At 40.4% G+C, this 25,867-nt stretch overlaps 1 protein-coding gene across 4 annotated transcripts; it reads left to right on the top strand.

Annotated features, from left to right (window-relative positions):
• Positions 1-254: 254 nt before the first annotated feature.
• LOC137863311 (tropomodulin-3) lies at positions 255-25,506 on the top strand. 4 transcript variants are annotated; one of them, XR_011100860.1, is made up of 11 exons: positions 255-368; positions 5,174-5,360; positions 6,678-6,834; positions 15,191-15,313; positions 15,964-16,053; positions 16,609-16,739; positions 17,934-18,041; positions 19,493-19,636; positions 19,992-20,136; positions 21,279-21,420; positions 22,428-25,506. XR_011100860.1 is itself a non-coding variant. In XM_068696352.1 (10 exons), the coding sequence occupies exons 2-10, from the start codon at positions 5,235-5,237 to the stop codon at positions 22,460-22,462; spliced, it is 1,059 nt and encodes a 352-aa protein (XP_068552453.1). In that variant the 5' UTR covers positions 255-368; positions 5,174-5,234; the 3' UTR covers positions 22,463-25,506. The 4 variants fall into 4 exon arrangements, 1 of the variants encoding a protein (XP_068552453.1); XR_011100862.1 differs by lacking the exon at positions 255-368 and adding an exon at positions 712-1,170; XR_011100861.1 differs by lacking the exon at positions 255-368 and adding an exon at positions 2,212-4,200.
• Positions 25,507-25,867: the final 361 nt, after the last annotated feature.

The raw sequence follows: 25,867 nt of genomic DNA, 5'->3' as shown, positions 1-25,867 counted from the left end.
CCTGCAGTGCAGGCAGGGCTTTGTAAAGCATCTTTAATTGATGCATGAGTTATAAATTACTAGAATTTAAAATATTCCAACTAAAAGTTCAATGCCCATGACAGACAACTGCCTTAACTTTAACCTTTCATTGTGGTGTGTGGAAAGTTTAGCGGCTTCGAGCTTAAGACAAAAAACCCTAAACACGGTGAGGGCAGAGCGCGGAGCAGGCGGTGTCTGCGCCGCTTCCGCGTGTGCTGGGACTACAGCTCCCAGGGACTACAACTCCCAGCGTGCCGCGCGCTGTGCGCAGGCGCGGAGCGGGGCGGGGCGGCGGGGAGCGGCTGGGAGCGGCAGGCGGAGGGAGCTGGGGCGCTGCCGCCCGGCCGGTGAGTGCGGGGCGCCGCGGAGGGACCCGGCGGGGGCCGCTCCGGGGGGGGGGCGGGAGGAAGGGGAGCGAGAGGAGCGAGCAGCCGCGCGGCGGAGAGCCCGGCGGCAGCCCCGCTGCTCGGGGAGGGAGGCGGCGGGGCCGGGGGGGTTCCCCCAGGTTCCCCCGGGTGCCCGCGCTCCGGCCGAGCCCGCCCCGGCGGCGTTGCGGAGCGCCCAGCCCGGGGGGGCGGCAGCGGGCAGCGGGGGCGAGGGGCCGCGGCCGGAGGGCGCCGCGCTCCGATGGCCTCGCCCGTAGGCGCGGGGAGCGCCCTGCCGCCGCTCCCCGGGGGGCCGGGACCGTGCCGGGGGGGCTGGGGGGGCGGAGAGGGGCCCGTGTGCCCCGTGTGCCCCGTGGCGCCTTCCCACCGGAGGCTCTGCGGGCAGCCCCCTGTGGTGAGCAGCCCCCGCTGCTGCCCGGAGCACCCCGCTGCTGGCCCCCGCGCCGCTGCCGGTGTCGCCGTGCTGAGCAGGGGGAGCCCGGGGGGGCTCGGCTCGCCCCGCACGAAGCTGGGCCGGTCGTGTCTGTGAGCAGAGCGAAGCCCCGGGCTTGTTTATGTAGGAAAATAGCCCAAAATAGCTATTCCTCGCTTCCTGGAAAACGCGGCTTGCCCTGGCCAGAAGTGCGGGCGAAGGAGAGGTGCCACCTGCTGGCTCGGCGACACCGGGCCGGGGGGGGGCTGTGGCTGTCAGCTGGGGCAGCGGGCTCAGGCCGGGGGGTGCAGGGCTCCTGAGAGCCTCCTGGTGCTGTGCTGCTCAGCTGAGGTGCGTACAACCCGGGGGAACGTGCCAGAGTTATGGCAGGACTCGCTTTAAGTCATTTTTCTTCCAGGTTTGGTAAATAAAGATAGTTCTTTAGAGCGCAACGCGTTCTTCACGAGCAGCTCTGTTGTTTTGCACGCTGCAAGTCCGAGCCATTGCCATCGTGGAAGCTCCCTGGGAAGCCTCAGCTTTGCTTTGAAGCCTTTGGGCAGCAGGAGCTGGTTCGGGGCCCTGGCGCTGACAGCGGCCGCCCGAGGAGCCCTGCTCCGGCTGGGCGTGTGGGGAGGCTGCGAGGGAATGGGTGGGATTGAAGTGAGCACCCTGAACGTGCTGGCCAAAACTGGCTCGCTTTGTTTTTCCTGAAGTCGTTTCTATTTTAAAATCCAAGTTACGGAAACCATTTACGGGGGACTTTAGCAAGACTCCTGTCCCGTGGGAGAGAGATTTCTAAGGGTTTATTCCTATTAGGGTCCCAAGAAATTGTGTCCTTAAATTTAATAGGAAATTGCAAAGGAAATTGGGAACTGGCTATTCTTAGACTCGTAGTGTTTAACGTACCTTTTAGGTAGGAGAGAAAAAAATATTTTAATTGTAGATAGGTGTATGACAGTTGCTTGACAGTGATTCAATGGATTGGTCAGGTAATTATAAAACAGCCTAAAATGAAGTTATTACTCACTTCTGATTTCCTTAGTTCATGGATTTCTAAGGTGAAGGAATAATGGCTTTTTTTTTTTTTTTAAATTCGGTGTCTGTCACAATATCCTCGCTTCTAATTTTCTGACTTCTGCTTCATAGCCTTTTCTAACTTCTGCTTAATAGCCAGAGATTTGAAATTTGATTCATTGGAAGTGACGGTTTTGTCTTCATTATGTCAAACATTTCTGCTGCATCTATCAAGCTGCTGGAATAAAGTTCTAGCTTTACATTATAGTTACGAATTTGATAAAGAGATCGGCCTTGTTGGCAGTAAATGTATAAAATATTTTTACAGTCAAGTTAAGAAGGATACTTAGAAGAAAACCAAAGTGCCAAGTATCTGCAAAGCCAAAATGGCTGGTTACTGTTTTGCCTGTGATTTTGCAGTAAGATGTGCCACAAATATTCACAGTCTAAATAACTGCCACTTCTAAAAACTGTAATTTGTTATGCGTGTCTTTTTCTACGCTGTACGGTTAAAATGAGTGACTGAAGGCAAAAGCGAATGTGTTTAATGGGAGGCTGAGAGGTTGTTTGATCCGGCTGTGGCTTCAGCTGGCCTTTCTGCCCTGTCTAAGCAATGAGAGTTCCTGACACCGTGCTTTAAAACCTGATTTTTAGCTCATTATATATACGTGTCACATATGCCATGGTTTCTTTTGTAGAGAGTGTTTGTGAAAGCTGTTACAAACCCTGTGTAATGCAGACCTGCTAGTCAGTGCTACCATTAAAACTTTTAAAAGGTGCCTCATGCAAAGTATGCTTTAATGTTCTTATAAATAAATGGACAGGTAGAAAGGGTGTCCAAAACACTTTAAATTTGCTAGGTAACACGTGAGTCTCTTCCTGCTAAAGAGAAGACTCGGTTACAAAATTAATGTGTTTTATGTTACTGCTTTCCTCCCACTCTTCTTTTTTGTGTGATTGCTGCAGTTCAGGTTGTGAAGCGGATACTTTGATCATTGTGTAAAGACAGGTGAGACCAAGGGCTATGACCGGAGCATTAGTGTGTTATGAAGGATAGGTAGTTTTCCAATATAAAAGATGTAAATGCAGTAAATAAAAGGTAATTAATTTGGGGCGGCAGCGTTTTACAGCTATTCATAAAGACAAAATAGAGCCTGCCTGGATGTAATGCGTGGCTGTGCAGTGCTACTGTCGGTCAGAGGAAGGGGAGCATTGTTCTGCCCATGCTAACGACTCTGCTCCTTTTAATTACTGGTTAAAATTACACCTCTTAATACGTGGATGCAAATGGCCATGCAGAGGAGTGGTGAATGGCAGCGCGTTGATGTGGGGTTCGGGCCGTGCAGCCTGGTCACGAGCAGTGCTGTGTAACTGGCTGCAGGAAATGCTTTTCTTTGATGATAGTGTAATGGCTTGAGCTGTGAAGAAGAGGAAAGCGTTAAGGCTCCGGGAGTCACAGGTTTGCATGCAGATCGTGTGGCACCTGCTGCAGTTACCTAATGGCCTCCCGTGAGAAAGGAGCACTGAGAAAGGAGCGCTGTGTGGCTGTGGAAGCTGCAGCAGGTGGCATGGGGCTGGTCGCTGCTGGAGCCTGGTTTGGGAAGCACAGGTGCAATGCTCTGTGCTTCTGCTGCTAGTAACTTCTGGGCCTGATGCTTTCGTCCCTGTGGCCTCTTTTGAAAGGTGTGAACAATTGGTTTTAGTTCAGGGGAAGCCAGACACTGTGCTCTCGATGTAACTTAACGTGATGTTGAGAATTCCTCCTGCTTGTTGTTTTCGGGAGACCTGGCCCTCAGCTTTGGAGATGCTCTGTCAACGTCAGCCTTGGCCTACAATCATGTCCTAGTGTGTACACCAGCAGTAGTTTTCAAAGCAGACATGCTGAAAATAGCTGTGAATGTATTCATGGTTGGGTTGCAGATGTTGGTAGGAACTAGAAATTTACCTGTAAAATAAACCTGGTTTTAATAGTTGCCTTCATAGGACTGGTAAACTGGACTGAGTGCGTGAACCTTGACAGGCTCGTGCCTGTTGAGTGTCTCCGAATCAAAGATTGCAGAGAGCGAGCGTGACAGCCAGTATGCAAAGGGAGGGGAGGCCTTTCTGGAGGTAAACCACTGAGCTGAAGGAATCCTGTGAACTGCATCCCATGCGTGTCTGTGTGTCCCTGCTCTTCCTTTTACTTACGAGGCAATAACTTTAGGTTCTTCTGCTTTTGAGGTAGAGGCTAAGTCTGGATTTGAAGTAACCTGGTGTGTGTGGCGTGAGCGTCTGAATGGGAACTTGGGCTCGACAGAGCAAGCGGCGTGTGCTGAATGCCTGGTTTCTGTGCCGGTTATTTCTGCCAAGCTGAGAAAGGAGCTAAAGGTGCTGATGAGCCTAGATGTGTCGTTCTACCTTTTCCTCCCCAAATGCGTTGTGGAAACTCGTGCTCAGGTCAGGGAGCCATTCAGGTCACCCTTTTGTGCCTGTGTGTGCACACATTCAGATTGAAGCAGGAATTTGGCTGAGCAAACGGTGAATCCCAGAATTTCTTAGAGAGAAGAAAAAGAGGAGGAATTAACTACTTTGCTTAAACACCACTGTGACTGTGTGTGTTTTCCAAGTCAAATGCTCAAACACTTTGACTGTTAGAACAAAGGTTACCTGATTTCTTCCAAGTGCAATAGTTAGTGGGCAGTTACAGTCTGTTACATATTTTTTTGGTAGTCGGATTGAGTGGACTGCTTTTACTTAGGTATTATGTTCCTTAAGCCTTTCATCGAGGTACTTTAATTTTCATCTGACAGAACAGAATGTTATTTCAATTGCAGTGATGTAATAAACAAACATCCTTTGCTTCCTCTGTTGATAATAGGCAAGGATATGAGTCAGTAATAACCAAATAGCCTTTTTGTAGTGAAGCTCTCCTTACTGGCCTTGAACAGCAGCAGTAACAATAAGTATAAAGCATCTTGGCTGTTCTTTTGACTGAGTATCTGTAGAAACAATAGCATTAAGATGGGTTTATAGTTACCAGGTATAACTGGCATCTCTTCCCCATCCCACAGCCTGCCCTGCTCCGTGGAAATGACACCATAGATCTTCAAATATATATGTAGCTTTTTTATTATTATTATTCTAGTTATTGATGGGAAAGGGCATGGCAGAATGGGATTCTGGTCAGTGAGGAAGCAAGGCTTCCAATCGCTCTATATCTGTCACAGAACAACAGATTGACATGAATACTGGATGAAAAACTTTCCTTTTAGAAATGCGTTGAGAAGTTGAAGATGCTTTTTAATTGAGTCATTTACCTGAACTGTGGCTTTCTTCCGTTTTTTTTTTTTTCTTTTTATAGATCTGGTTGAGAATAAGACTCAGATTCTGAAGTGTTTGAGGAACTTGCTACTGCCCAAGTCATGACACTCCCATTTCGAAAGGACTTGGACAAATACAAAGATCTTGATGAGGATGAAATTCTTGGCAAACTGTCAGAAGAAGAACTGAAACAACTGGAAACAGTTTTGGATGATCTTGACCCAGAGGTAGGTAATAACAGAGAGAAGTTGTTTATTTTTTAAATTTGTTCAGAAACTAGTCTGCAGTAATTAACCACTTTTTTTTTTTGTCTAAAACTCTGCTTGTAGTCAGTATACTCTTGGACAGAGTTTTTTTCCTGGACTGCTAACAATCTTATTTATGGATACATGTGTGTATATAACATCTCAATGGGTTGTTTCCTGTTTGCATTGTGAATGCAGCCACAGCAGAGGAAAATAGAAAAAGGGATTGTCAGGAGAGGCTTCCACCTGATATATATGTAAATGAAAAATAGTTCTTAGTGATGTTATTTAAAAGAAAGTTTATTTAGAAAGGTCTGTTGAATTTTCCTGTTTCTATTTTTGTGTGGTAAACAGTCCTTTTGCATCCATTTCTATTTTATTATTTCTACTGTTGGACGGGAGAGGGAGGGTGCTAACTTCTAAAGATTCCTCAACCTGTATCCAATAGCCTTTACAAAGGCTACTAGACTTTGCGAAAAGGAGGCAAATAATTTCTCTACACCTGGATGATTGTCAGCATGGGGTATTAAATTAGGAATGTTTCAGCTTTCTCTTAATGATGAACTGAGTCATGACCTACACAGATCCTGCAGCTAAAGTCTGAGTTGCCTTTATTAAGATGGGGATTAATATTTATTCAAGGATCAGATAAGAATTTTATGATCCCCTGTTTTCTTGCACAGCAATATTCTAATTGGCTTTGGTTTACAGATACTTTAACAGAGGTGAACTGGCAAAAGTGATTGGTTGCCTTTTTGAGTCTGAATTTCTAGATACTCTTTCAATTTGCATATTCTCCATTTTTGTTTTTTTCTTTAGCTGTGCAAAACAACCTGAGTCAGGTCAAAAGTAGAAATACTTTGACAAAATAGTATGGACATTTGTTTTAAACACATGGATATTCATGGTGGAGGAAGCAGTCTTCTTACTGTGTGTCTAAATTGTAAATAGCAAATTTTCATTTACTCGTCATTTAAGCAGCGTTCATTCTAGAAAAGAACTGTAAACTAACTAGCAAGTCTGGTGCTGTTGTACTTAAAGAATTGTTTCAGTCCCATTCAGAGTACAGTATGCGCTATTTTTGTTTGTGTTCTTGGTATCCAAAGAGTAGAGTACTACCTCCCTTCCCACCCAGATGGGGAAAAAAAAAAAAGGAAGTTGCTAGGGGATACAAAATTGCCTAGAAAGGTCGATGTGTTGGGTTTGAACCTCAGGGATAGGGAAGGGGGGAAATGAATCTGAACAGGTGTTCACTCAGGCTTTTTAAGATGTACTTATGTACTCCGTGTTGTTTTGCAGAATGCACTTCTTCCCGCGGGCTTCCGACAGAAAGACCAGACTGCTAAAAAGGCTTCAGGTCCTTTCGACAGAGAACGACTCCTTGCCTATTTGGAGAAGCAGGCTCTTGAGCACAAAGACAGGGAAGACTATGTGCCTTTTACAAAAGAAAAGAAAGGTAACAACACCCTTGCCTGTGGAGGTGGTTATGAAATTTCATAAAGTGTATTAGCTCAGAGTTGCTCTGAGCCAAAGCTTAGTGACATAGTAGCAGCTGCACTGCTTTTTATCTCACAACATTTCCTAACGAGTGCTTCCTGTTTGAGCATTGCGTGCACTGTGGCTGGTGTACTATTTGCATGAGGCACAGGAAGGAAATAAGATTTCCTCAAAGGCTGCCATGTTCTGATGGGGTGGCATCTTCAAAGGAAGAGCTACTGCCAGGTTTGTGTCAATAATAAGTGCTGGGTGCCTGTGGTTTATGCCCTGTGGTGCTGTGTACAAACAGTAACATTTGTAATACTAGGTTTAAAATTTAAAATACAGCAGCAGAATGATGTATCGCAGTAGACACCCAGTAGTGATCAAGATGCTGTAGACTGATAAGGCCAGGCAAGTGGTCTACGTAGTCATGTTGTCTTTCTAGTCTCCTTCATGAAAGGTTTTAATAAGATTGCATAGTTGTTATTAGTTATTTACATAGTTAACATTGCAGAAGGCTTTGAAATCTGGCAGTGACTTGTAGTCTGAAAGCCATGGAAACGATGACCCAATAAAGTAGACATTTTAAAGCCTGGAATTTTAAATCTTTCTTTTGGATTCTAGTTTTCTCACTGACTTGACAGAAATTACTTTCATTTTCAGGAGAGGAGAGAAAAAAAAAAGAATGCACATCTTAAATGTTGTAAGAATAGATTATTTGTTTGCTGATTTCCACAGATGAGTTCTCAAACTTGCCAGTGGTGCTTAATAAAGCAAGGTAGGGGCAGGAACTCACAGCCCTGTGCTGGACACATGCATAGGCCGAGGCTTCAACTGTTGCCATAGTGTTTGTGTGCTGCTTGTGAATCTTAGCTTGTCTGAACCATCCCCAGCACCATGTCAGATCTGCTGCAGTGAGACTTGGGAAAATTGCTTTATAAGCTGTATTCCGGTTGCCCAAGATGAATAGGCTCCTCTTAGGAATTGTCCCTCTCTTCTTAAGAGTTTGCTGCCAAACCCTTTAATTCTACTGAAATGTCTGCTGTGAATCATTGCTTATTTGAAACCTGAGTCTTCAGTCATTTACTGAATTTGTATACTTGATTTTGCAGTGTATGCAGTGATTTTTTTGTGTGGATATTTGCATTTTCTCTGCCTGTACAGATAACTGTCACTTGACATCCATCTCTTTTTCCTGAAGGAATACAGAGATTGTCACTTCATAGCATGTGCTGTACGCTCTGTCCTACTTCCTTCATACGCTGTTTTGCGTTACTTGTGTAGTTTAACAGTGCTTTTGTTGAGAGACAAGTGTGGCGCTTGGTTGCTGACAGGGGAGCGGTCATTTCCCGACTTTGTATGAGTAACAGCATGAAGGATGATGCTGGGTGTTGCTGAGTGCCAAGGGTGGAGGGAGGCACCTACACAGCAGCATTTTGGTCCTCCCTCCCTTGCTGCCTCTGCAGGCGAGTACCCATGTTCCTGCGCATGCTTCTGCCCTTTCTCTCTGTCCTGATCCTTGCCTGGAAGATCTGTCGGTGTGTTGGAGGTGGCCAAATGGTCTAATGCGTCCAAGCGTCCCTGTGGCATTGGTGTTGTGTTGGGTTATCCCTTTCAGGACTGAGGTTGGCTGAGGAGGATTTCCTCTAATTAGCACTCCATTGTTTTGCCCAAACAAAAGGAAAAAGCCGGCTTTAAAGCCATCTTATGTATGCATGCACACAGCAGAACTATTTGTTTCGGTTGACAAAATCTGAGAATCATGTAAAAAAGTAGAAGGGTCCAGCTGTAATACAGATCTTGGTTAAGAAAGATCAAATGTCATTTCCTTTATGTAATGAAGTATTACTAAATAGCAGGCTGGATGTTGCAATATGTCATGCAAGCTTTGTTAGTACAAATCCATGTAATTTTTAATGATGATTTATTTATATAGTAACTTCTACTGTTTTTTAGTAGCATAACAAGAGAAAATTGCATGGAAAAAGAGCTTACTTTCATCAAAACTAAAAATGTGGAAACAAATGTTCAGTGTGGAAATCTGTGCCTCTGGTAAATGGGGGGAAGAGGCAAGATGACTGACTGCCCTGCAGAGTAGGTGGAGGATAACGTTTTCTTTTCCCCTCTTGCAAACTCTGTAGTTCAGCTTTGACCTGCTGCTGTGTTCATGTCCATTTTGTGCAAAACTGGCAAGTCTGTGTAACTTTGGTTAAATCAAGAAATCACGATCTTTCATCTAGATGTGAAACTTGGAGAGGGAATGGAGTAAAACTTCCTTCTTGGTGAGGATAAGAGCTCTCTGTGGATAAAAAATGTCCTTATGTGCTTTCATTTAACATTAAAATGAAAAAAAAAGCTGGCTTACAACTCTTGTTTGGCTAGGTAAATGCAGCGTGGAGAAAAACTAGCAAGTTGTGGAATTGGGGTAGGTGGGGAGCTCTGGTTATCCTGCTGATTCAGAAGAAGAAACTGACAATCCTAATCTTCAGATGTAAAGGTTTTGAGGGAGAGATGGGCTCGATTTGCAGCCACCTTCTTGGTGCCATCTTTGTGGGTCAGGCTTTGCTGACATGTTTCCATATGCCTAGCTGGTCTGACTGTTCTAATTTGGTCTGATTATTCCTTTCTTGGAGTAAGAAGGGGTGAAACCCTTCCTTCTCTCTCCTTTTCGTGTTTCAGTAGGACTGCTGTCAGCATGGTAGCTGCGGGTTCATTGAAGGAGTTTACCCTGGGTTAGCTTCAAACATCCTGGCTTGCTGCCAGCCCAAGTGAGCTTGTTTCCTTACTACAGTGTAAAACAAAATCCTGTCTTCCAGTGGGCCTAAATCATTTTGGGTTAAGATGTTCAAGACACATCAAGTGTCCTGATGCAGTGAGATGAGCAGCGCTAAAGCAATGCGAAGCCTCACAGTCTCCATATTGTTATATTGTGTTTTTCTGGCTTGGTTTCTAGAAGCATCCTTCAAAACATACTTTGTTTTTAAACAGGATTTAATGACTTCAGTCACATTCCGTTCCAATTAAGTGTTGAACCATACAGTAAAGCATTGTTGCCTGAAAAATAATTCAAGCAAGAGATTTGTGAAAGTGATGTGGTAATAATTTCAACAGCACTGGCGTTGTCTCAGTCTGTGTCCACCAAGACGTGAACGGGCAAGGCGCAGCCAGCCGTCCTGTCCTGTGCCCCTGCTCTGCATGGCCCCGAGCACAGGGATCGCTGCAACTGATCCGGGACAGAAACGTGCCTGGCGTTGGTGGCTGCTTTCTGCTGCGTGGGCTTCAGCGAAATACTAGATGAACGAGGCTCTGTGTTTCTGGGCTCTGTGCTCCTCTCATGACTTTCTCTTCCAGTTTTCCCTCAGCGTTTCTGCCAGGCTGTGTTCTGTGTGGGTTTGCTTTTCATAAAGTTTTAACTTTTTCTGCTCTGTCACACAGAGAATATTTTAGGCTGATATACCACGTGGATAGAGCTTTTTTGTGCAGACCTGCTCAGTCAGCTTGTGTTGCTCTCAGCCACCATTTGTGTTTGCAGCAGCAGAACTTGGGGTGCTGTATTCTTCCCTTGCCCTTCAATCACTAGTCTTTAAAGGAAATGTCCTGCGCGTTGTGAAATGAAGTTAATGTCCTGTAGGAGCGTTGAAGAAACAACTTGTCAAATTGACATTCTCCATACAAGAACACTGGAACAAAATAACATGTGATACACCAGCCTTAATGTAAAACAGTTTTCTAACTCACAGCTACGTGTTCTGTAACCAGATAAGTAACAGCACTGTTTCCTCAGTAAGACACTAAGGACGTTGCTCGTAAGTTGAATTACAAAAAATTAGTATTAACTTGTACCCAAAAGCAAGTCAGCAAACATAAGCCTGTCTTATGGTAAGAACTGGTGATTGATGAGGTGTGGATTAACAGTTTCTGGACAGATGAATTTTTAGTGGACGCAGGACATGTGGGATGTCAGCTGTTGCTTGCTCTTCTTCATGAAGTCACTGCTGAGAAGAGGTTGTCCTCAGGTGACATGCGATTCCTTTTCCACATCAGGGCACTGCCGTACCGATGTTGGAATTTGTTCTGGCCTGCTGCTCGTGGTCGCTTGCTGCCTCCTGGACCGTGAGGTTTGGGAGAACAGTGCTAGCCATTAGAGGTGCGTGGCCATGCTGAGTGCACCTGCCTTTTGCAAGGTTTTTGGTCCCATCTTAGGTACTGTGTGTGTGTCTAGTACACTTCGTAGACATCATCCGCCTTTTCTGCCTTTAGAGGAGTACAGTAGCGTGTAACTTGAAACTGGAAGTTCATTCTGTTGCAAAGGAAGCCTGTGAATTAATCCCAAGATGTGCATCATGTAAAGTGTTAGCTAAAGCTATAAAGAACCTGAATATGTAATTATTACAGAAATGACGTGATCATCTCTGAAATTTGCCTTTTTATGTTGTATTGCTTAATCTTTGCGGTATCCTTGTTGGCTGAAGAGCAAGGAGGATGTCGTGTTTCTTCATGTGATCAAATCCCTGCTGTTTGGAAGAGTTCCACTTCAGAGGCAAGAAAGCTATTTGTTCTATGGGCTGTGCAGATGTGTATTAAAAAAAAAAAAAAGCTTACAGTAAGGGGAGGGAGGAAATCTCCAAACTGCCTTGGCAGCAGACCTTGAGTTAGATCATTGTCCCTAGAGACACAGGGGTCTTCTTTTTTGAAGTGTTTGTTACAAGAAGCAGGGAAGGACCTGCTCCCTGCTCTCATGTACGTGCTGTGAATCTCTGAACTCTGGCCTAGGACAAGATGAAGCCAGTGACTGAGAGATTATATATACAAGGGTGTGACCTGTTTTATAACAAAAAGTGCTCCTGACCCACTTCATGCGCGTGGAGTTGCTGTAATTAGCTCCTTTGGCAGGGAGCAGCTTTTAACATTTTTTGCTTTTTTCTTTAAAAAAAAATAAATAAAAATGCTACCTTTTTATTTTTTTAAAGATTATCCATATGAGCCTGACTCTTAAGACAAAGTTAGTCTTTTAGGAAGCAAATGTTTAGAACCTGAAGTTTCTAACTTAACATCAGAAAAAGTAGCAGATTTTGTGGGTGGGTGCTGTGTGACAGGGTGTAGGTAGGGAATAGGAGTTGTAAATGAATGGATTTGAAAAGGGTTGTGAAATTTTTTGGTTTTATTTTTTGTATTGTTCAGCAATAGGGCTGAAGTGTCGGTGGAGCTAAAGCATTAGTGCAGATCTGCAGATGGATAACTAGATTCTTGCCTGGACTTCTTTCCAAAAGAAACAGAACAGATGGCTTAGTCAAGAATCGGTGTGAAGACTGGGGAGAGATCCCACAATACTGCTAAAGCAGATTCCTGTTCTTCAGATGCTTACACTGCACTGTAAGAGGCATGCTGAAAAACAGCTCTAAGCGTGAACTCTAGAACTGTCCTGAAAGGGATTCTGAAAACTTAAGAATCCTTGACTTTAAGTTGCTCAAAGTAGTCTCAAAAGGTCAGAAAACATCATTCAATGCTTTTTGTAAAATATTTTCTTAGAGTGCTATACACTTGTTGCCACATATCTGTACCTGTTTGGGTTGTGCTTTTTTTGCTGACTTTCTTGCAAAGTGTTGTTCTTCTCTTCTCATTGGGAAAGTGAATGAGAATTGAATACTGTATGCATTGGTATCTCTGAATAAGTGGTTTGATTTTAATTCTTGTAAGTTGTTTTTTTTTTTTTTTTACAAGTATGTGTTTATTTTTTGAAAAGACTGGTTATTAAATTGCATGACTGAGATATACAAGACTGTTTAAGGTACCCTGTGTTTTTTACATTTCTAGACAGAAGTCATGGCTCACAGAAGAAGCCAGCTTAATTTGGAAAAAAGAGCATGAAATGTTCTGATGCTGTAAATCAGGTGGCATGAATGAAGGCTCCGGCACTCAGTCTCGCTGTTTCCTTCTCTTCCTTCTTGTACTCCAAAAGCTTCACCTTTTTCACTATTCTGAATTACTGAGGGAAAACACCACAAATGTAGATGACAAAAGGCTTTAGATCATGTCCATGCTGTGCTTCAGAGTCTGATGGAAACCTTGCCGAATGTCCTCATACCTCTTTTGAAAAATTCAGTTTAAGCTGAAAGTTATTCTTTCCCCAGTAGGTGATGCTGGTAAATTAAAACGTGGGTAGAAAATGCACTGTGTCAATTATATCAAAGTAATCTTAGACATTTATCACCTAGGCCTTCAATTTATGAAGGTTTTATATTAATCCTGAATTACCACAAGCATTGTTTCTTTTAAACTGGCCACCAGAACCAAGGAATCTGTGGCAATGCATGTCAGCTGCTTTCAGCTGCTGTTTGTAGTCAGTACAGTTATGTAAGGAGATCTATTTTCTGCTTCTAAATATGGGTAATGACCATTTATACAACTTTCCAAAGTGATAGCAACTCGGGAACAAAAATACTGTGTTGCTAGCAACAAATCTTGGTCATCAGACTGTTGTTTTGAAGAGAAGAAACTGATAGCTAGAGGTGATGCCTGACTTCCTTTAAAAAGTAAATTAACCACAAACTATTGTAATCAAGGGTGTGGATTTGGAGAGAGAGAAAAGGTGGATAGGTGGAGTTGTGTTTGTGTTTGATGTAGCACACGGAAGCTGTCATCAGTTGGCTCCAGACATGGTGAAACCAAACCCCAGGTTTGTCAGAATTTACCCAGAATTAAACCTGAAATATCCCTATAAAGCTTCTTGTCACTAGAAGGTATTTAAAAAATACTAAATTTAGGCTTAGTCCAAACATGCCATGAGATACACTTGTGTGCAGTATGAGGAAAAAAATGCAAGGCTTCTGGCTCCTGCCCAGCTGCTCTGGTTCTGGGGCAGGGCGGCTGCTGTCGCCCGATGGGGATGGGCTGGCGTGGCCCGGGGGAGCCTGTGGAAGCGCACTCTGGCTGTGCATGCGGAAGAGGATGGGTTTCCCAATTAGTGTTGAGACTTCACAGGGAGGTTGTTGGCGTCACCTCCTACCCTGGGAAATAATTAAAGGCAGTGGGAAGCCGGATCCTGCAGTGCTGGCTTCTGGTGGCGCAGGCGAGGAAGCTCGGTGCTGTGCACACGCCAGGTGCTGTACTGGGATTGCGGTGGCCGAGGTGCACCACACTTTGCTTTAATGAGACGCAGTGTGCTAGGCCAAAATGATCAGACCAGGGCCTGTCTGATACATGTATTGTTTTCATATTGTTACCTCACTTTCAGTCGCTTTATATGCAAAACCTTTGAATAACCAACAAGGTTAGATTCCAGTTTGCTAGCTGTGAATTACTTTTATCGAATGTATCAGTTTTGTTCAGTCATCCGGTACCAAAGCTTTTCCTTTCCACGTTAATCTGTTCTTTCTTATGCAGCTGTAAACTTTAGTGTTGTTCTGAAAGGCTAATTCAAAGGCACTCAAATCTGAATTCTTTTTCAGAACAATTGTTAGAATAGTTTTCTTATATAATGGTTTCTTACCCTAACTTTTCAGCCTAAGTCACGTGCAGGAATTACACCGCGTACCTACACCTCTTTGTAATACATGTCCCCTAACATAAGTTTTCCCTTCACCTGTCTAATGACTAAGAAGTTGGTGCAGAATATAGCATCACTACTGCTCCTTTTTCTCATTGAATTTTCTGGGACCTATCTTTTGTCTAATTATCATTTAGAAAGTAGTGTCTTCTGGCAGTTTGTGTTAGAGATGCTGCAAATTACCATCCTGTTTTCTGCTGGTCACAAATCCATGGTTTTCTTAAGCAGCTCAGGCATCGCTTTTTTTTTTTTAAACTTCCGATTTCAGGTACTTGCTCAAATTTGAAATCTGGTATGGGCTGCAAAACTGCAATGAATGCTCATGTCCATGATTTCAGATGATTCTTTCTTATCATCTTATTTCACCTTATTTCTCTGACATTCTCAAGTTACAGCTCTGCCTGGGTCCCTTTTCCCCTCGATGTAGTTAAGTGCATCAGTCATTGTTTTCCAGCAATAGTAAACTTTATTGGATGGCACATTTTCATGGGCTGTTTAACGTAGGCTTGTATTTTACTTTCTAATACTTATGAGAAACAAATAAGATTGGAGTCACGATACAGACTACTAAAATTTGTGATCTTAATTAACATTATGTTGCTGTTCTTGCTCTTTCATCTCTGACTTTCAAGAGCAAACAGAAGAAACCTCGTTCCTTTATGTTGCCCTTGCTGTTCTTCTCAGGATTTTCTGAATATTGTATGTACTCCTTATGTATAAAAAAATTTAAAGATAAGTAGCTATATAATGAAAAGTAATATCAGACTTTTAATTTTCTTTACTCCAGGGAAAATATTTATCCCCAAGCAAAAGCCTGTACAGTCATTTACAGAAGAAAAAATTGCTCTTGATCCAGAACTGGAGGAAGCCTTGACTAGTGCCACAGACACAGAACTATGTGACCTTGCAGGTTAGTGGTCTGGAATTTTTTTTTTCAAATTTCTTTTCCCTTTTTTAAAGTGTGAATGGACTGGTGTGCTATAACGTATTTGTTATCTGAAATATAACTACATGAAGTCACGGTTGTGGTAGAAACTAGATCGGGGTATATACCAGTGTGCTTGCAGCATAACATCTTTATTGATTTGGGCTATTATACAGTCATAGTATGGTTTGGGTTGGAAGGAGACCTTAAAGAATATGTAAGAAAGTGGATTACTTTGGTTTAAGATGCCCAATTTTTACACTCAAAACCTTTCGGTTTATTCCTTAGACTGGCTGTTTTTTGTTACATGTACAGTTACATGTAACAAACATGGTTACATGTACGGTTTTGTTACATGTACGGCTTTTTCATACATTCATGTTGGTACACACCTGTATGCTTAAAGCTTTGGTCAGGAATTTTTTAACGGAACTACAGTTCTAACTATGATGCCTGAACTTGGTGATGCCGAAACTTTCCAAGATGTGAAATCTAACTAAGAAGTCTGTAATTAATGAAAGGAGTTTTTCTACTTTTCTTAAAATTAAGAGATTCAATAGCATATTGGTCTTGTGATCTGGTGTTTTACAGATATTAGTAGTTGTTATTTAAAAGAACTGTTCTCTCTTTTACAGCTATACTAGGAATGTCCAACTTGATAACAAACAATCAGTTCTGTGATGTAGTAGGAAGCAGTAATGGGGTAGACAAAGACAGCTTCTCAAGTAAGTATTTACACAAGTGCTAAATAAATGAGTTCTTTGTACTGCACACAGTTACTATAGCATTAACTATCTTCTGTTGTACTAGCATTTTTGATGGAATAATCAGTTTTAAGTTGGAAACATGTTTATAACATTTCTAGTTGACTTCTGGCAAGACTGGAAATGTAGCTATACACACTAAAATCTATTCTGCAGCTAATTCACTTTTTGAAGGGATAAAAGTGGGTGCAAAGATATGTTTGTGTGCCTTGGCTTTTAGGTTTAATATGTATGTTTGTAATTAAACTCCCTTGTGCTTTCTGAAAAAAACTTGTGTGCAAGAAGAGCAGGAAGGCTGTGAGGACCATTGGAAGAGAATTGTACTTTATGAAAATATGGTCAGGAGGGGGTGGTATATTTCTTGGGGAGGAGGGAGGGAGGATGTAAAGACTGGTGATATAGTCTTTAAATACAGTAAGTGTATACTTAGTGTATGTATACATACATGATACATACTTAGTGTATGTATCTCTTGTTCACAGTGAGCTGTTTGATTACATTTGTTTCTTTTTTCAGATATAGTAAAAGGTGAAAAAATGTTACCTGTTTTTGATGAACCGCCAAATCCCACAAACGTAGAGGAGACTTTGCAAAGGATTAAAGATAATGATTCCCGTCTTGTTGAAGTTAATCTAAATAATATTAAGGTAATTGCATGAAGTATGTAATTCTATATGTTGCCTTTTCTCTGTAGAAGACACTTGTTGTAAAGTTGTAAAACTATGGGAGGGCATGGTGGATTTCTTTTAAATACAGCAGTCTTCTTGCTAAATGTTGCAACATATGTTATCTCAGACCAGAAACCTGCAGCTAAACTGATAAGCCATCCTGATATCTTTTGCCAAAAGCGTACTTAAAAACCTCAGATTTTCTTACTGCCAGCTCAGCTTTCTCTTGCTGCCAAGCTGGTGACATTTCCAGCAGCTCACCATGATGAAGTTCACTGCTTCTTTGAATTCTTTGTGCTTTATGAAGCAATGTGCTCTCAGTTACTGCTACTGCAAACGAAGTGGTGTTTGTATTAACATCTTCCTGATTTTTGTACAAAAGAATAGTCAGCAATTAGCAGCTCATAAGTATAACAGTTGTGTTTTTAAACATGACTGAAATTCGTTGTATATTTGCATGAAAGAAAACAGAACTATACCACTCCTGACCTGCTACAGCTAGCAGCCTGTCACTGCTTTCTGCCCTGTCTCACTAGCAAGCCAGGCCAGTTGTTGCTCTTACTGAAGGAAGCAAACGAAATAAATGGTTTAAGAACACTGCACCATAGAGAAGTACTAACCAAAATAAATGCCTAAAAAGGTAGCAAAACAAAATTACTATTATAATAAACAGAGAAACTTGCTACCTTTGTTAATTATCCACAATTATTCCTTTTACAGTTTGTTGCTACTACACTGTAAAAATGATGAAACAGTAAATTAGCAAACTCTGGAGTTATTCTTAGTAAACACAGAATAGAATTCTATTGGTTTCACCAGGTTAAAGCTCTAAATGTATTTTTGAGAGGTTAGCATGATACTGATGGGAAACAGAACATTCAGTTCAAGTAAATGTCAGCTAAATATTTTTTTAATACTTGTGTTGTGGCAATGCCACAGATGTAGTAAAGGTGATTTTGCTTTATAGAACTGGTGGCTAACAGCCATTGCATCTTGTGTGTAGCTCTGCTGTGTGTCTAAGCCTGTACTGTGAGGCTGCAGGAGACCAGTAACTGTTCAGCTAATAGTGCGTTCTGCTGTGAAGAGAATCAGGCGCTAGAAGAAGTTGGGGGGTGGAGAGTTGGGGTTAAACTTATGTATCTCAAGAGACTGAAATGCTATTTTTAATTCAAGAACATACCAATTCCAACGCTGAAAGAATTTGCAAAAGCCCTAGAAACCAACACGCATGTGAAGAATTTTAGCCTTGCGGCCACCCGAAGCAATGATCCTGTTGCTGTTGTAAGTACTTTTGCAAACTCGCTTAAGTGGGGGGCAAGAGAAGTTAGGAGTGAAAGATGACAGTAAGGGATTGGATTGAATCAAGTTATGCTTTTATATAGGGATGAAAATGATTAAATTCTTTCACGATGAATGGTATGTTTACTATAACAAACCTTTGCTGTGTCAAAGTTGGTAAACAATTACTTCTTGATGAATACGTAGCAATGCATTGGATGCATGAGATAAATGAGATTTTTTTTTGCCAGACCTTCCCCCTAATTTTTAATTTTAATAACCTCCTTGTTTTTCTTTCTTTCATGATTGTATAGTTACTAGTTCATGGAATGAATAGTAATAGTATGTTCAAAATTACCTTTAAAGGAAACCCATTTGAGACTGAAAATATTCATCTTTTTATTTTTCAACTAAGTAGAGTTTTGGTTGAAGAAAGTTACAAAATACCTCTTTCCCTGATCTCCCTGGTACTGAAGTTTAGCTCAAAGCATTGACGTATAAAGGTATTTGACAAAATTGAAACCTAAGTATTTGTTGTCTGGTTCTGTTTTTCTATACTGAATCAAAAGCAGTTCCTTATTTATTTGAACGTAAAGAAGTAAGAGAACAGCACTAACTGTTCTTCTGGAAAAATCCTTTGCATTTGTTTTAGCTTCATATTGGAAACAAAACTACTTTTAAAACATTCAGTTTAAACGAACAAATGAGTATTTGAAAACATTGTTTTGGGTCAGTAAAAAAGTTCATTTTAGTGGAACCGAAACATTTGTAATAAAAATGTAGAGGGTTGTTTTTGGGGTGTGGTGTTTTTTTTAATTATTGTTCTTGCATTGTGACTCAGTAAAAAAAAAAAAAAGTTATGATTTTTATGATAGTCTCAGCAGCTACCTTTTTTTTTTTTAATTTTATTTTCTGAAACAAGATCAGGTATATGCCATTTCCACAGAAGTATCCTCTTAGCTACATACTAGTACTGTGCTCAGGGCATTGACTTTCATGGCTTCCTACCAAATCTGTAGAGACAAGCATTTTGAAAGTCAGATTTTCTGTTTACAAATTAACTGTATCTAATTCTCCTTTCAGTTGATTAGCCCCCCTTTCTTTGGCCTTTACTTAGCAGTTTGCATTATTCATTGTATGCTGCAAAGGCTTACAAAATGGAATATGCTAATTCCAGACAATTTACATTCCATGTAGCTTTTTAGTTTGTAGCATGAATAAGACAGGCTTTTTCTTGACTAAGAACTATTTAAAAAAAAAAAAAAAGGTGTTTAGATATGCCTGAAGATTCACTTCTCAAATTGTCTCAAAAAGTGAATACTTGCAAAGTTACACTGTGTATCTGTGACCATGTTGCTCCTATTGAACTAGTTAGTGGAAACTGTCATTGCAGTGTCCTATGATGTACTACAGGACAATTAAAAAGTTTAATGATGCCTTTTTTTCATTCAAAGGCTCTTGCAGATATGCTTAGAGTAAACACGAAATTAAAAAGTTTAAACATAGAATCAAACTTCATCACTGGAGTTGGAATTTTGGCACTGGTTGATGCACTGAAAGACAATGAAACATTGACAGAGATCAAAATTGATAATCAGGTAAGTGAGGTTATGGTAATATAATTACAATCAGTGCTCGTGCACTGTCTGTCCTAGTTGAGTATTTTTAGAATGCATCTTGTGATAAACATTCCAAAATATTTTACTTTTAAATATATTAACCCCATGCGTGTTGGTCTTTAAGATTCTCGTGGGCATCTAGTTGAAGGGGATTCCTCGTTCACTTCTGTGAACTTTCATGTGCTTTAAAGTGCACAAACATGTTACGAGCTTATGCTTTCTAGATTAATGAAAAAATTAAATATTCATTCACTAATATGATGAGAGTATTGATTTCTTTTTTATGAGGAGTGAAAACACTTAAGCTCTACTATCTTTGTGTTTCTTTTAATAGAGGCAGCAGTTGGGCACGCTTGCAGAAGTAGAAATTGCCAAAATGCTTGAAGAAAACACCAAGATCCTTAAATTTGGATACCATTTCACACAACAGGGACCTCGAGCCAGGGCAGCTGCAGCTATAACAAAAAACAATGATTTGGGTAAGACCTGTCAGTAGAACATAACTCAAATGATGTGTGTGGCACAAATTTTAAAGGTGTTTGTTTTTTCCAGGTTTTCTGTTGATATAACCAGGATAGAAAAATACAAGTAAAATCAGTTTCAGATTTCTCCTGTGCTTTACTCTTGCTCTTCTGTTGCTGCTCAGTGTTCTCTTTTTATGTTGTTTTGGGATGTCCAGGTGTTCGAGTTGAGGATTTTGTCATAGTCAAGAAACAATAAGACCATTCATATTCCAGATGAGTTGTGGCAAAGGGAGGAAAAATTATAGTTTTGATTAAAGAGACTGATCTTATTTGAATGAAGGCAGTACATGAATTTATTAGTGCGAGATGCCCTCCTCCATGCCAGTGCACCCAGTCTCATTTGGAAAGCTTGATGAAGGAGAGTGAGTGTACTGTCATGTGCAGAGGTTGGGATGGGGATGTTTGTCTCTTCCTTTAGAGCTCTGTTAATGCACAGGTGCCTTCCTTGCCTCTCTTAGGGTAGATGGTAGCAGTGGTATCTTTATTTGCTGCAGTTGATTTTGTTGGAGCTTATCTGTTAGAATCCTAACTAAATGGAACAGCAGAAAATTGGTTAGCAGTATGGCATGTGAATGGAAAGCACTCGTATGATTGCGTCAAATGCTTGACGCTTTCAACTGTGACAAGATAATGTGATCAATCTATTTAACAGAATTATGTTGTAAAACTCCATTTCATTAAACTTTGTCACTTTAGATGCTTGGTGATGTGTTACAGATTACACATCTCTTTGGTGTGAAAATGGGCTAAGCAGTTCAACAGTAGAAGTAGCACAGGCAGAGCTCTAACTCCCTCTAATAGAGAATAGGAAGGTGGAATTGGGTTTACAGATCTGCTTCCCCTTGTAGTAAAGTTTAAAGTGAAGGAGAATAGCACTGAAAGAGAGGAGGTGTGACAGGTATAATAGAGAGAGAAAATGAAGGTATTTAGATATGCATAAATGTTTCTCAAAATGGATTTCAGCCCAATTTTTTTTGTCATTGCACTCCAGATGTCTGTCTCCTTCACGGTTTCTCTTTTGGCTAGTTCTCATATTAGTGTTTGGTAGAAATCTACGTTTCTATTGATATCTTGCCTTTTTTCCCTTGCTTTCTTAGTCTGGAGTATACGAGTAAAAGTTTCTGCAAATACCTTTTCGTCTCTCCAGCCCTGAAGCTACAGAGACAGGTTACTCTGAGTACCCAGTTGGGTATCAAGCACTGAAAACTGAGATGTTCAAAGCCTCTCATTTCTGTCTTTGTATGTTTCTTCTTTATTATACCAAAAAAGTATTTCTCCCTTGTCTACACTGTGTTGTACTACTTCCTTTTTCTTGTTTGTCTGAAACTGTGTACATGCTACCTATAACTGCATGACTGGAGAAGTTTAAGGTTGGAAACTTTTCCGCCCATTCCTGGAATTTGATGAAAACAGGCATGCAGAATTTCTGTCACCCGTGAAAAATATTTAGATTTAAATTGAAATAAATAAATAAAAAAAAAAAAAACAAAAAACAAAAAACAACAACTGTGGACTACTTTAAAAATAAGCAACGTTGGCTTTTTATAAAGAGTCAAATTCTAACATGATTCTACTTTTTTGTTTGTTTTTTTTCTTTAGACCATATTGAGAGCATTTATTGAGGAGTTGGGAGGGGAAGCAAAATAGTTTTCCTTCTGTTTGATCTGATGTTAAGGAAGATCAACTCAAAACACAAATGTTTGTGAGAGATAAAACTGCAAAACTCCAGTCATTCAGTGAATCTTACAAATTCTTAAGTCTAAGCAGCATGTGAGCATCAGTGATTTTATTCATGGATTTTTGTTGCTCTTGTGCTTCTGACAATTGATTTTTTTATTTTTTTTTTTTTAGGCTTAGGCTATTAAACATAACATCTTAGGTGTTTTTTTTGCTATGTGTATAAATCTTATCAGGTGTAGTTTGAAAGTCCTGTATTGTTTTTTATGAAGCCATGTAAACTTACTTGTCCACCACTAGAAAATGGCAATATAAAAAAAGAAATAACTCTGCTTACTAAATGTAAAATGATTAATGTTTCCTGTAAGACTCCTCACAAATATTTGAATCTGTTTATGGGTAACACAACAAGCACTGCTAAAACATAAGCTTAAAACGGTGGATAATCCTAAATGTTAATTGCTTTAGATTGTACTGCATGAGACGTTGCACAGCATGTTATGGTGATGTTAAAAATATATAATGTAGCTGCAATAATAACATCTTAAAATATTTTTGTTTTGTTACAGTTCGCAAGAGAAGGGTTGAAGGAGACAGCCAGTAGATCTTGTTGTTAAAACTACATGGAGATTTCAAGGGTCTTCAAGGTGTGCTCCTCACTGTGGGCTTTGGCAATCTTGGACTACATTTACCTAGGTTAGAAGGGAAAAGACTGGAAACCCCGTTCCTTTTAAAGCAAAGCTATATTAAAAATCTGCTGGTATATACCACATTTTTCAGATTGACACATTGTAACTGCGCCAGTCTCTGTACCATAGTTTTTTGTTGTTGTTGTTTTTTTAAGATTTTTTTTTTTGTATTTCAGGACCTTGGCTGTGCTTTCTACTAAAAATGTAATCACAAATCAGTGGTATAGTTGTCTGCAGCCAAAGAATGGGATATTGAAGATCATTGGGCAGATAATGACCCAATTGAAATGGTTGTCAGAAAATCTAGGGGTGCTTGTTTACATGGAGGGGTGTGTATATTCTTGAGAACAATGCTTTAGTAGTGAGGGATTCATCACACAATAGTTGGACTCATTGTGTAGAGCTGTTCATCCTTCTTCATATGCACTGAAGAGAAATCTTTCACAACTTTTATTTGTGATTCTTTTTTATTTTTGGTTCATTCTTGGTACTGTGATTAAGTGTAAACATCCCTTAAAAGCAAGCAAAAATAAATTGCCTAAAGACCTTTTTCCCAAGAGAATTTGAGGGACTGATTTAAAAAAAAAAAAAAAAAAGAGGAAAAAATGGGAGCCTTGCCAAAAAAGTAGAAGCCTTGCAAAGTGAGGTTTCTTATTAGACATAAGTCCTAAAGGTCTCTTTAAAAAATGTCCCATAACTTTCTTTCTCTGTATCTAAACTGGATATGTTTTTAGACTGCTATCATGTGCTCATCAGCATTTAGTTTATATTCTTTGTTTAAAAATCCTTATCTACATGTGTAACTAGTATGAACTTCTCTAGAAGTAGTGGATATGCATTTGTTAAGTTCTGCATAATTTTGTATGGGGAAAAGCAACCTTACCAGTAAAATCAGTCGTAAGTTGCTGGCAAATGGGGAAATCCTTTTTTCAAGCTTTTACATTAAAACATTAGTGCTTCATAGAAATCTGTCATTTTTTATGAAACAATGAAGCAACACTTTCAAGAAAGGATCTTTCTATTCTACTTACGTCTTGATGTTGAAATGTGACATAAGACTTGCAGAAATTAACCAATATGCAGTGTCATATTTGTATGTCATAGTACTTATTCAAGTATTTCAAGTTTTATATCTAAGCAAACTAATAAGGCCACAAGAATTGCTTCAATTTCTGTGCATAATCACAGCAGACTTCTCTGAAATAACAAAAATCTGGACTTCTTGGTGTGGGTCTGTGTGGACTGTATTGTACTAGATTACTCAATGCTGTCATGAGATTATAAACTCACAACTAAAGGACTGATCGGCTATATTTATAGCAAAGAGAGTTCAACTGACAACTGTTTTTCATCAAAGGATCATAATATGGTGAGCATTTTATATATAGGAAATGTATAGGACTGAGATATTTTGCATCGGATTATGTACTATAAAAATTCAACAAAGCAATCCTCTGAAGCTGTGCCCATGTTATAATTTGCTGCAACTCATATTTTGGATTTTAAAGACAGACTTTATTCTGGAGGTGACTTCCACTCGTATTGCAACTGTACAGAGAATTCTAAACTACAGTGCCTTCAATGAGTATGTATATAACTGGTTTATAATTATGGAATGACATTTTTCCCTGTTTCAAAATTGGCCTTTTATTGACTAACTACAAATAAAGGTGTGCTCTGAAAAGACATTTGGAATTAATTGTATTAGAACCAAAGACTTTACATTACTATAAGCTTGAAGCAACTAGAAACGATCTGACAAGTAACAATAAAAAGGGCTTCTTCTGGTTTGGGCTTTTATAAATTGTCAAGAACTTCTTAGATTTTTTGAAATTTAAGTACCTCTATAGTATGGGTATCTTTGCAAGCTAAATATCTTTTACAGATAGAGCTGGCCAAAGCATGTCATGTGCTGAGTTGCCTAAAGTTGTACTGTACTTTTTATTTGCTAGGCATCATAATAATTTTGTGTCAAAAACCAGACTGTAATGTTTTCCTTCATTTGTTGAAGGGTTACATGTTCATGAAATCTGTTCGCTTGTGATTTTATGGAGACTTATCTTACTATTATCAAACAAAGTTATGTAATTATCTCCTGTTTGAAGATGAAGGAGAAAAAATGAAAGGCTGGATTATGGAAATAATAGACAAAATCTCTTCCTTATTTCTTTATAGAATTAAATTTAGCTGCTTGATGGTTTATATTCCCGTCAAAGACAGGCTTTAAAGTTGCAACTCTCTGGTGCCCTGTCACAGAAAAAAGTAGAGCACCTCTCTTAATTGGTTTAGCTCTACAGACAGCAGCAAAGTATTCCACTGCTTGTCAGAGCTTTCAGGATAGACAGAATGGGCATAGATTCTTTTTTTCTCTTTAATCAGAAGAGTTTGGCCCTCCAAATTGTTGAAGGACATGTGGTGTGGTGCATGGAACAGTTACAAGTCACTTTTCTGCCTACAATGTATAACCTTTCTGGAATAAATGAAGGAATTCAGTCTGTAGCCAGGAGTTGTCAACAGTCTAAACTTGAATCTTGTGATTTAATGGTTTCAGATGTAGTGGGATGTTATACACGACTTTGTTTCGAAGTGTAGAAGTGGTATTACTCTGATAGCTAGCTACTGTTAACACAAGGTCTTCTTTCAGAAGAGGTGGTACATTTTCTTCTAGATTCTTTTCCAGGTTTAATGCAGAAGTCAAATGACCACATATTGTTGATTCTGTTGGCTCCAATCTAAGCATGGAAACACATACTATATTCTAAAACAGTTATATATTTACTGTTGTATGTTAAAGATGTACTGTTATTCAAGCTGTAAAGAAAACTAGGCTGTTTGTAAGCTACAAACGAGCATGTGTTCAATTTAAATTTCCATTGAGGAAATATGAATTGAGTGTTTTTAGCTTATCAGCACTATATGCTGTCAGACTGTAAAACAGTAAACTTGTTGAATGATTAAAGTACTGTTTTTTTTTTTCCTTACGTAGTGCACTACTACTTAAGTAGTAGTCCTCGGAGTAGTCCTACTCCAGCAGTAAGCTGGCTGCAGTTGTCTGCCTGTGAGCTACAGCTCAGCCATGTGGTTCAAGCACTTGTGGCTGGGCTTGCTGGGGAAGGGAAGCGCCTGGGGCAGCTGGGGATCTCTACAGCCCCTCTCTCCTTCCACCTGATTTTTCTACCTGATTTTCTACCTGCTGCGGTAGATGCTGCCACAGCAGGAGCTGGGAGCTGTGGGAGGCAAATGCAGTGCTGTTACACCCCTCCCCTTTTCTCTAAAACGGCCCTGGCTCCTTGTGCATCCTCCTCTGGCTCTTTGAGCCC

The sequence above is a fragment of the Anas acuta genome, chromosome 12 (assembly GCF_963932015.1).
Source record: "Anas acuta chromosome 12, bAnaAcu1.1, whole genome shotgun sequence".
NCBI classification, from domain to species: Eukaryota; Metazoa; Chordata; class Aves; order Anseriformes; family Anatidae; genus Anas; species Anas acuta.
The sequence above is the reverse complement of the archived record's forward strand: the minus strand, read 5'-3'. Positions and strand labels throughout refer to the sequence as shown.